This window comes from Alosa sapidissima, chromosome 17 (assembly GCF_018492685.1).
Source record: "Alosa sapidissima isolate fAloSap1 chromosome 17, fAloSap1.pri, whole genome shotgun sequence".
Classification (NCBI taxonomy): Eukaryota; Metazoa; Chordata; class Actinopteri; order Clupeiformes; family Clupeidae; genus Alosa; species Alosa sapidissima.
In genome coordinates this window covers 7785175-7797674 of record NC_055973.1, presented here as the reverse complement: position 1 = coordinate 7797674, position 12500 = coordinate 7785175, and the positions used below count along the sequence as shown (strand labels likewise).

Sequence of the window (12500 nt, the reverse complement as noted above, 5' to 3'; positions counted from 1 at the left end):
ACACACACACACACACACACACACACACACACACACACACACACACACACACACACACACACACACACACACCATCCATCTGTCAGCATGCCAGCTCACATTCCATGCTGAACGCTGATATTTTAAGGCCAGTCACCCTTAAAAACAAACTGCACATCAGCAAAACGCCTGAGCCCCAGCTCCTACCCCCACCCGCCCCCTTCCAGTGTGCACAGACAGCACTGTGGCGTCCCTCAGGGCCTTGCGCTCACTGAGCACGCTCATGAGAGAGCGAGAGAGAGAGAGAGAAATCATCCCACAAATCACACCAGCAGCTGTCCAGCACATCTCAGATGCAACCTTTGTAATATAATTTTCTATTAAATGTATTGTCTGTCTTGCCATCTTGGCTATGTACTAATGTCCTGTCACTCTTGGTGAAATAATAAAGTTTTTGTATTCGTATACCAGACAGGAGGGATGCCTGTGGTCTGCACCAATCTAGGGTGGCTTTCTCAGAAAGCATACATGTAGTTAGACCATAGTAGTTAATTACCATAAATGACAGATATGGTGATAATCTGTCTCTGATCTGGCCTGTTACATGAGTTCAGAGGGTTCAAAATCCCTCCACAGCAGTGCAAACCGCAGCTAATGGGTACAGTCCTGCCAGACAGCAGGGGAGATTGGGACGGATATGTCCATGGCCTGGTCCTGCTATGACCTGCTGAGTCACAGGTTCATGGTTAACTATACAAGATCTAATTGCAACTGTTAAAAAATGAATATCCTTCCAAGGTTATCCTTACATTCTCCATGTTGCCACTCTCCTCCTCAAACATTATTTTTTTTCCAGAACTGCGACTCACGACTCACATTCCTCATTCATCAACAATAAACTAAAATGTCAACACTGCAACAGCCTAAAGACAAAGGGGGACTTTCCCTGGCAAACGTTAAACTGTATTTAGGTAAAATCTCAGTTTGGATTGACACAAACGCAGAAGTGATATGGCGGAGCCTAGAGGAGCAATCTATCCATCCTCACCGCCCATATAATTGTATTCACTGGAATCCCAAAAGGCCAATATAAAGCAAAGCACAGTTGCATTGTTCTCAAATTAGTGAAGATATACAGACAGACAGCTACCTGAGATTTACTGAGCAGTCCTCTATGTAGAACAACTACAATCTTCTGACTGATAATAAACCTTTCAAATGTAAATCAAGGTTGGATGAAGATGATTTTATTTTGAAAGTCCTCTTTAATGAATATGGCCTCTGAACATTTCAGGATTTAAAGGAGCATTATTCACTACCTGATTAATATTATTTTATTTATCTCAGACTAAGATCTGCACTTCATGTATCCAGAGTTCCTTTAGAAAAAAAGCCACCCCTCATCCACTTAGTAGGTGGCTAGGCCTAGATCTTATAAATAGGTCGGTTCTCCTACAAACCACCCTCTGTTATCAAAATATGGGACAATAATGTATCTAAATGTATCTAATCATAGGGTGCATTTCTAATTGAACATTGATATGAGAGTGTATCCCTTCACTGTCTCAGAATTATCCTGTTAGGAACTATCCTGAAACACTAGTTTGAACCCCACTACCCATCAACTCAAATGGCTTTCTGAATGTAAAGCGTATCTGTATTTTGTATCTTTGTTGATTTTATAATTGTTTTGTTTTGCTCAAATGTGATCTCATGAATTTACTTTTTAAATAATGTCAATGTGATTTATCACAGGAAAGAGTAGGCGCATAGTTCAGAGTGGGTTCAGAGGTCAATCGTTCCACCAGCAGTATAAACTCCAGCTACTGGGTACAGCCCTACCGGACAGTAGGGTAATCTGGTCAGAAGCTGGCTCTGCTCTGTTTCTGAGGGAGCTCACAGAGTGAATAATTTAAGGGGAGCTGTGCCCTTCCCAAAGGTAAAGCAAGTCTATAAAACCCCTGTTCCTGTAGGTAGCAGTTCAGGCACAATTAGCGAAAACCATTATCTTGACAAATGGGGTAGTCATCTGCCTTTACAAATTATGGGAGTTATCGCCATTACAGTATAAACAATTTAATCTAAAGGAGACCGTATTCATCAATTTATCATAGCCGTTATTAGCGCTATTAAAAACAGTGAGCGCAGATAATCTATGGCGCCGTTGTGTGGGCATTCTAATATCAGGCTATTAGCGGGTTTCAAAACATGAGCAGGAGAAAAAAAACATGCATATCTTAAATCTCTCCCACACCCCTTCATCAGCGGTGACAGAAAAAAAGAAACTCCTTCTCAGGCTGCGTTAATAATGAAGAATTGTTCGAAGCCCGCCATCCTGGCAGCTTGAACAAAACAAAGGGCCTACATTGAGACACGCAAAGTTATGTTGAAAGATATCAACGTCAATATTTGGACCCCAAGAGCAGAATATGTGAATAATGATTCTTCCCTTCGCTGCAGACTGCTGCCAAAGCTTTGTGAAATGTCAGTTTGTGTCTCTACGCATGGGTTTGACTGAGCTGGAATTCCGAGCCACCTCCCCATCCCACTTCTCCCCCCACCTACGCCAGGCTACTGTCCTCCTGTGACTGTGTCTGTAGACAGGGTTGTTGTTTGTGCTCCTGGGCCCTGTGTTAACACACTGGGGGGGCTTTGTTCCCAGTCTGTGGGTGAGGTGCAGCAGAGGACTGCAGGACGGCTGGACAAGAGTGGGCAGGAGGCTCCACATGAACTCCTCTGTACTGACTACAAACATGGTGTTAGGAATTCGCTGCATGTCTGAATGGAGGGGACTTCAATAATAATCGCTTTCACACAGACATGCATTGACAGGCTATTTACAGAACTACACACGAGAAGGGAGAAGGAAGGGTGGGGGGAAAGAGAGAGAGGGGAGATGGAGAGAGAGGGAGAGAGCAGAAGAGGGAGAGGGAAAGAAGGGAAGATGGAATGAGAGAGACAGAGAGATAACATCAAAAGCTGTTCTTTCAACACTGCACACTGACTGGTGCATGCTTCGAGTACAAAACATCACGAGATCGGACCATACATCCAGGCCTTCTGTCACCACACTGCAGAAGGAACTAGAAAGCTCATTTTCTTGCCCAGGCTAGATCAAATTTGATCTTTTGTTAAAAAAAAAATCGTCACATTAACAATGTAAATGGAACTCCTACCACGTCTCTCCCTTCAGACGTGTCCATAGTTATTCACAAACTACACTGAGCACATACAGTATGACTAAAGTCCAGGGCAGACCATTTTCTCTCCTAAATGAACCTGTCAGATTTATTGAGTCAATTCCAAGACGTGGGTTCCTCCGGTGCACTTTATTCTATGCATTTTAAATGGCCAAGTTATTTAACGCAATTGAATTAGCAGGAATTAGTGTGAGTGTTCTGTTAGCAGCTGATTAGCCAGAGTAATTGTAGCACTGACAGTGCATAATTGCAGGAGATAAACTAATGGAATAGGGCACAGAGATGCCATTTGGCTCCTCAGACAGGACCTTTGTGCTCTGGACTAAAAATGAAAACACTAGAAGACATGGACGCTCTTTAGTGAAGGGAAAGGGGCGAAGAAAAAACATGAATGAACAGAATGTCAGTGTAAAGACACTGCAGTGTATTTTCACCGATGGCATGTATGTGAGAGCAGAAAGAGCGATTTGTATAGTAACCATTATGTTGCTTATTTAATCTTTGTTGTTTTATCTTGTGAGCATTTTATTTGCTTGTTCATGATTTACGTAGGTGTGCACACTTCACACCATCATAACTTGCTGCTGTGTTTCTTTCCTGCAGTTATGTGCTCGCAAATGTTTTACAGAATTTACTATCTCTTTTATTGGAGGCATGTGGGTATTCTCTGTAATTATTATTAACCGTGTAAAAAGCACATTATGCATATTGCTTTAAGGATGCTACATGCATATAATTATCAAAATAATTATGTTCAATGCTGCACAAACACAAGCTGGAGGGATGCATCACTGACTCAAGATGCACAATAAAAGGTTAACTCTGTGCACTGGTATTTAAAACGGAATTGTCTCCCACCAGAGGAAAGATCTGAGATAGCATCTTATCCTGCGATAAAGATTCTGCAAACAAAAAAACCCGAGGCCATGGTGCTTTGTGAGTGAGAAATCCTTCGGAGCGTCTTTTTGTGAGTGAGAAATCCTTCGGAGGAACTGGCCCCTGGGACGATCCCCACAGGGCCACACTGCGAGAAAGCAGCTTAAATCACACTGATAACCACTTCGCTCATGGGGGACACAATGACAGATCCAGCCAGGAGGCAACCCAGGGTCAGGGGGGATATATGGCTGCTGTGAACACTGAGCTCCACGATTGGAACTGTCCCATCCAGAACCCAGATGCAGAACTCCAGAATCCAGAACCGGAAGATCTTTCATACAGACAACTGGAGGTCTTTCATCTACAACCAGAATTACATCACCTTAAGTCAGAATGTAAAATCAGAACTACTTCATCTGCAATCTAGAATCAGAAGCTGAGTCCTGGACTTCTCACTGAAAAGATGCTGAGTCACCCATGGCGCAAGCTGAGCGCCAGGCAGAGTTGGCGGGAGGAGTTGAGTTGAGTTGAGTTGCAGCTGAGACCAGGAGGAGGGCAGCCCACAGCATAAACCGTTCAGGGACGGCCGGTGGTCGACCAGTGCTAGGTGGATGGATAGCACTGCAATTTACCTGCATTAGAGTCAGCAAACAGCCTTTTCCTGGAGGAGCGTTTAGCAGCAGGGCTACTGCAAAACTGCAGAGGCTATTTGCAACCCAGACCAACGGAGGCTAAACCCCCTCGCCTGGATGTCGGATGCTTGCATTCATCAAGAGTGGCCCTGAAACAATAGGTCATTCCGGCGCGGTGATGATGATGCGGGCTGGCGCGGCCGATCTGGCCGCTCAGTAGAAATGGATTTTCATATAAATGATTTCCAGGAGGGTTCACTGGTGTGCGGATAACAAGAGCCGGGCCAGCGGATTACACACAGGTGTCAATTCATCAGCCCGCCATTCACTGCCTAAAACAATGTAATGGGAACACAATGCAGATTTATCCAGGCAATAAATCAGTGTCTGTGCACGTACGAACACTGCACAGCACATCATACCAGGACAGGGGGGTACCGTGTGTGTGTGTGTGTGTGTGTGTGTGTGTCTACGTATGAGCTACCTCCTAAGGGGTTCAGCAGGTTCAGTTTCAGCAGATTCAGAAGGTGTTGGAAAAGAGGGGCCTGTCTTCCAATGAGGTAGACTAGAGAACCATGGCTCCACAGTATTAGCACTGTATCTCCATGTGAAGGTGCACCCTTCCATACACAAGGGAAGCACTACTCTACAACTCTACTACTCAATAGCTACGTCTTTGCTGACCTCAGGAACATGAGCAGGTGAGGTCAGCCATTCTCAGCCCACTTCCTGGTCACGCTGCTCCTCTAAGGTCAAAGGTCACGACCAGGAAGAAGACATCAGGTGGCCACGACAGCTGACTGCTAATTTGGGGAAATCTGGGCTAGGTGGGGGCAAAGGTGTAAAGTTGGCGCCATGCCATCCCAATTTAGCCCCTTGTGTGGGAAAGTGGCCAAGCTTGACTGTGACACTTGGTCATGAGTTGAACAGTTAGGCTCTCTCTCCTGCCAATATTATTCATTTCCATACACTGTGCATTTCAATGTGGCCTAATAAGATGTGAGGACTAATTTATCCTGCAACTAAAGCCCTTTATGTTACTGACGTCTATCCTATTGCCTCATTCAAACGCCCCTCATTTTCAAAAACAGATGTTAGTCTATTTTTGTTGTCTGTATACTGTTACTACTGTCTACAGACTATCTGTAAACAATAGATATATCAGTACTACACTATCCGTGTAGCCCTAGCCTTAATACTGAAGACAAATTCCTTAAAAGTGTCTAAACACCAGGCTACATTTTTTTATTCTAAATGAGGATACTTCAGAGTGCGCTATTTTCTACCTTTCTCGCCCGCCATAGATCTCTCTCTCCTCTTCCCTCCTTCTCTCCCTCGAGTCTGTCTCAGCTGCCGCTGTGCTGAACTTTTATTTCCAAAACAGAGAGAGCATTTATGATGGAACGGGAGAGCTTGTCGATTATAAGATCAGCACGCCACGGAAGATCAATCTCAGGTGAACGCTATATCTGAAATACCACACTCCACACCCACCTCCTCCCACAAACCCCTGCCAGCCTGTCCACATTCAAACAAAACATTGTTTTCTTGTTGGAGTAGGTAATATAATATTTAATTTAGACATTGCCTTTTCAGGAGCCCTCTAGAGAAAGCCATCAGAGTAGTTACTTTTTATAGGATATGTGTATGAAAATGGTAACCTGGCAATAGCCAGATGAATTTCGCTCCGCCTAGCTCCACTCATCCATCTGGAACCGATCCATTGAAGTGTTGCTTCAGAAGGCTGGGCCTAATCAAAAAATGCTTGCATATGATTGAATAAGCCACTTGTCCGTCATCTATTGACGTGCTACTTCAACCACTCACATCGAAGCCAACCCGTGACGCTAATAACAGACTCACAGTCGCTTCTACGCTATGTCACATCTATGAAACTCCCGCCCTGCGTCCTGATTGGCTAAACCATAAAGTTGGTTGGAGAAATCACTCTCAATGGAAGAGGTTCCAGATGGATGTGAGTGAAGCTAGGCGGAGCTAAGCGGAACGACATTCATCTGGCTAGGGTCAGGTTATGAAAATGGAGCTTTCTGTACAAACTGAGTTTTAATCTTGTCAAGCTACATATTGTTTAAGGTAAATAAGAATGTTAATTTGCATATAAGGAGGCAATGCTTGACAGCTGTGAGAAGGAGGGCAGACCCTCACCAGAATCGGACCAGAACTGTTCTGCAGTCAACCACAGTCTGGGGTGCAGTTCTGTAATAAAGCAATGCCCTGCACAAGCATTATTGCCAATGACAGAGGCGGTCTCTACACCCATCAAGGATGGATAAAAGAGAAAGCCTCATTCTTTCATTTACCTGGCTTCTTTGTTCTCTCTGTTTGCGCTCATAAACAGCACTCCTCACAGCACTCTTTCACTTTGATCCGATGATAGTGTGTTTAATTTGAGATGAAAACACACAGTGTGTGGGAAAAGAAACTTCTTTTTGCAAAAACCAAAAAGAAATTGCACACAATGAAAAGACCTTCAGTCAACAGAATTACCTGAGCTCGAGGTAAAGAGTTTCCCAGAAACATCTCCTGGTGAGAATAGCAGGGGAGAGCAGGCATAGAAAATGTCTTCGTGCTGCTGCATTTTCTGAACCATTTTCCTCAGAGCTTTGGTCCGCTACTCTAATAACACACAACTGATATATGGGGAGATGGACACCAGCCAATGGGCCTGAGGTCAAAACAAATTGGCAGTGACTCTCCTAAAATGACGATTATGAAAACAAGTCTTTTTTCCCCAACTCACACAGTGGCCAGAGGCGAGGTCTGCTGGGGCCTGGAGCGCACCAGAGAGCCAGTCTTACAAAATGTCACAAAGAGAGAGAAGCAGGGGAGGTAGGAGGAGAAATGTGGAGCGGCTGGTAAAGGGTGGTCTTATCTACCTTTGTACTGCCGCCATCTTTCCCTCTCTCCCTACCAGACACAGACAAAAGCCAACTGCTCTCAAACCAGTGGCTTTCTCCTAGGAATGGGGGGGGGGGCTCTTTCTTGGCACCCCCTGACCCCACCGCCCCCGCCATCTTTAAGCATGTAAACACCCCCCGTCTGCCTTCATCCGCGCTATCAAAAGGAGCCTGCTGATTTTCGCCGGGAAGGAATCCAAATGAAATCCCCCCCATGTGTCAATGTTTGCATGGCTGCTTGCTGGGTTACAAGATGCTTAACGCGCCATAGGGGGACCATATTCACGCCAGCCTCGCACTGTGGGGAAAGTGTTTACAGGCAAATGGTGAAGTACAATCAAACATCAAAACTGGAGGGCTGGTTTAAGGGTTGGGAAGTGTATGTGTGTGTGTGTGTGTGTGTGTGTGTGTGTGTGTGTGTGTGTGTGTGTGTGTGTGTGTGTGTGTGTGTGTATCAGTGTGTGTGTGTGTGTGTGTGTGTGTGTGTGTGTGTGTGTGTGTGTGTGTTGGGTGGGGAGGAGGGGGGTGTTCTAGGGGATTAAGCTACTGCCTGATGTGTTTGACATTGTAAGGGTTTTGCATTGCTATTTGTTCTTATTCAGATTAGACCTCATTGTTAAAGGTCATTCAGAAGCTTTGGCTGTGAGGCCTAATGCCTCCTTTAAAAACAAGAAATGGAAAGAGAAAAACAAAACATGTGGTTTTCTCTTCTTCCACTGGTGCATGCAAAGCACTCAACCATTATCTCCATAGGAGATTTCATGGTTTTAAAAAAAATGAATACATCATGTCTACATCTGTGCGGTACTTTCCGACACACCAAAACAAAAGAAGCCCAGTCGTGAGTAAGAGTGCAACGCATCAGGTGTAGACACTGACAAAAAAAAAAAATAGTAATCACATAAGCGCAGGAGGAGTGCAAGAATGCCAAACTCCGCCTGGGGGAATTTCACGCGTGCTTTTAAAAGCCTGAGCAAACGCACAGGGCATTAACACCAGGGCCACTAACACTTCCCCTGAGCATTGGCAGTGCTTTCACCTGCGTCGCTTTGTCTGTGCCCACCAACATCTCAACACACTCTCAAGGGGGTGGGGGTGGGTTGTGTATCCAACACACCCCACCCCCCTCTCCCCACACACACACACATGCATCCCCGGGGAATGGCATCTGGCCCATTGACTGGATCACAGTAGTTTGAACCTGATTGGCAGTCAAACCCTGCCGCTTTATCACCTGCAAGGACGTGCTGAGTGAGTGTGTCTTCATCCAGGAAAATGAAAGATTGCATTTGACCACCTACCTGGATCAATGCAAGGTCCTCCAAACGAAGCCTGAAAAGATGATTCCTGAAAGACAGAGACAGAAGAGGGAGAGGGAGGGAGAAAGAGAGAGAGAGTCATTTATTTTTTTGAAGGGACATGGTGCGAGGCTGCAGACCGTGGGAAGGTGTTTGGACTCGTGCGCATCAAGCTGTGAGCTCTATCAGGGTTGCGTTTTTCTATCTCGTCTCTCTCAAAATCCATCTCTCCCAGAAAAACAAGGAAAAAAAAACCGTAATGAAAGACTAGCCAACTGGAGAGTCTCCATACTGTTGCTTCACTGTCACACTTTAATCCACGTCGATCTCATTTAAGTCACCTCTGCCATAGCAGCATTAGACTTTTGAAGCCCAATACAAGGGTACGCTGTGAAAATCCTATACATAAAAATACTTTAGCCTCGTTCAAGATTAATAAAGATGGCCCTAGGCAACACTGGTGGATGAATGGGAGCATGGGCGTGTAACTTTACCTTTAATGAACAAGCACTCAATTTCGCTCCAGGCTCTGCTGTGAGGGCAAGAGACCTGTATAGCTGAGGTCCTAAGAAAATATTTAGCTTTTTAAATTAATCAAAAGGCATTAGACATCGCTGCAGGGAAAGTAGTTTTAGCCTACTCTCAACGCAGAGCAGACCTTGCATACCAAGCAGTTTTAGGTGTGGTGTCAGTGAACAGCACCAAAGCCGGCCTTCTCCCTTTTGTGAACATTTGTTCTGATGCATGACAACAACTTTTACTTCAAGCTTTAATTATTTCCTAAACTTTCATTATTTTAACAAGACTACTAACAATGTTATTTTCATTATGACAGGTAGACTCTTATTTAAAGACTAAAGCAATTCATTGTTTCTTAGCACTGCTTAGCTCAATTTAGGAGTGGATACTTGCAATGGCCTAAAACGAACTTGTGAGAAAACACAAATAATTGGCGTGTGGAGTGATTATGCAGATGACAGAAATTAAACTCTCGTTCATTCCCCGTGTTTGCCTCTGGCCAGCGGCCTGCTTCAGTGCCTCAAGGCCGACGCCACCTGCTTAGTCTGTGGGCCAAAGTCAGCATCCTCATTACGCCCATGTCCCAATTAACCAGGCAGAGATCCACTCAGGAGTGCAGGGGCCTCTGGGCCACGACAGTGACGCATCGAGCAACATCCACACACATCAGTCCTCCATTCATCTGCTATCTATTGAAATATCATTCTTGTGCGTGAAAGGAGCTTTGGATGTTCAGGATCCACAGGAGTCAGTGGCAGTTATAACAATAGCTGGGGAATTATGAGAGAACAATAGACTGGGATCAGCAGAAACTAGGAGCTAGAGGGTTGGTGATTCGGAGAAGGAAAGAAAAGGCTCTGTGGCAGAGACCTTGATAAGTATAATTTAGGGGGACGGGGGACGGGGGGGGGGGGCTCACCACATGGCCCATTAACAGAGAGGGAGGTGGAGAGGTCAAGAGGGAGAGAGAGAGGGAGAGAAAGAGAGAGGGGAGGGCGGAGAGAAGGGGAGAGAAGGAGATGGGGTGGACAGAGGAGGTGGAAAGGTAGGGAGGGAGAGGGGAACAGAGTGGGAGGATTAGTGGGAGAGAAAGAGAGAGGGAGGGACATAGAAAGAGGAAAAATAGATAGAGGAAGAGAGGCAAGAAGTATTGGTGGAGAGCAATAGAAATAGGGAGGGAAAGACAGGGGTGTGTTGTGATACATGGGTGTTGGAGAGGGACGGAGAGAGAAAGAGAGGGAGAAACAGAGGAGAGAGAAAAAGAGAGGTAGAAACAGAGGAGAGGAAGGAGAAAGGGAACGACAGGGTAGGTGGGGAAGTGGAGAGGGACAGAGAGAAAGAGAGGGAGAAACAGAGAGGAAGGAGAAAGGGAACGACAGGGTAGGTGGGGAAGTGAAGAGGGACAGAGAGAAAGAGAGGGAGAAACAGAGAGGAAGGAGAGAGGGAAAGACAGGGTAGGTGGGGAGGTGGAGAGGGACAGAGAGAGACAAATGAGGGATGCAGAGAAATAGAGCGGACAAGAGGACGGGTTTGGTGGGCTACAGGCTGCTGGAGAGAATCCCATCCGTTCCGGGGGGCCCCAGCCAGTCAGCCAGGCAGGACGGACAGATCACTAGCCTCCACCCTGACCACACCGCCGTCTTACTCCACTTCCTCTGGAGCTGGACAGCCTAAGCTCATCCTCACAGGAACCGAGCTGTGTGTGAGCATGTTATTATTTCAACCATGATACGTGGCTTTTTATGGGTCACATGACCTGAGGCTTGATTGTGATTGCTCTCTTCCTTGAAATTACATACTTTTTTTTCTATTTCAACATTCTAAATGAAAGTTTTTAAACTATTTTAATTTGGCTCATGGCATCAATTTTTAATTAAAAGTGTGCTGTGTGACTACGCTCGACAACTGCGTCTGAGTGCTAATTTTGTAAGACTACACCTCACGATTTCACTCGCCACAACAACTCTAGCTATCGCATGTAAATGAAGCTTCCTGCAGGACAGCATCCATGTCTTCCTGACCTGCCTTGATTAGTGACATCCGAATAACGCTACATATGCTTCTTGACCGTATGCCCCTCAACATGTCTGTGCTCTGACCAACCCTGAACCATCAGGACTGGGCACCACATGCCTGAGCGCCTGTCTGTGCATGGTCACTTTTGCCTTTTGCCAACAAGACTGGTCAGCTGGGTCAAAAATCTTCTGATTATCTATGTAGGGTAAAATGTCTTTCTTTGAAAATAGGAAATTGTTCTATGTGCAATAATGAAGGCTCTTCCCTATATGACAGATATGACAGTGCCACTGCCATATCTTTCACTTGTGAACATGTGCCTGCTGGCATCATTAGAGTTTTGCTCAGAATCTGCGAAGCTTTCCTCAGAGTTGTAAATAAAAGAATCATGTAAATTCGAACGCAATGCCCAAAGAGAATCTGCAGTGCAGTGTGAAATCTGAAATCTGCATTTGGTGAACATCTGGCCCGGACTGTTGTCAGTGCCATTGAGGATGCCATTGCTGAATGAGATTTGGAAATAATGTGGCAGAACTCAAGCTTCCTCTGCGAAGCTTTTGTCTATCCATCTGTTGGACTAATCCAGCAGAGCATTTAGAATTGATTATTATAATTGCACATCACTTGTGAGGCAAAGGCAAAGAAATAAAGACTTGATTGAATAATTTCCCCTCCACACTTATAATCATTGTGCCATCCACCTTCATCAAACCCAACAGATCATTCACAAACCTGTTCTCCATCCAGAGCACGTTAGCAAATTCCCTACACCCTCCAAGATGTCTGAACACTTTTCAGATGTCTGTCTCCCTATGCAGTCCTGTTTATCTACAATGTGTCATCCTGGAGAAAAGGAACTCAAACATGATCTAGCATATCAACACTCTATACAAATGGATGGATTACAGGCTGCATAGTGATCAAATGTACTGTTCACCGTATCACTACTTCAAGTTGCTTAAGATGAATACCGGCACATTTTGCTTAAAATGAATACATGGTAATGAAGGACAATAAATGTGCATGTCTGAGTATAGAGGTGTGCCTTACAATTAAATA

At 45.1% G+C, this 12500-nt stretch overlaps 1 protein-coding gene across 2 annotated transcripts in view; it reads right to left on the bottom strand.

The window, feature by feature from the left end:
* The window catches only part of sema5a (sema domain, seven thrombospondin repeats (type 1 and type 1-like), transmembrane domain (TM) and short cytoplasmic domain, (semaphorin) 5A), a 115992-nt gene that overhangs the window by 68074 nt on the left and 35418 nt on the right, over window positions 1-12500 (bottom strand). For both annotated transcript variants that reach the window (XM_042068346.1, XM_042068345.1), the window contains exon 4: window positions 8910-8955. In XM_042068346.1, the coding sequence (XP_041924280.1) occupies window positions 8910-8955 (46 nt within the window). The remainder of the gene's footprint in view (window positions 1-8909; window positions 8956-12500) is intronic.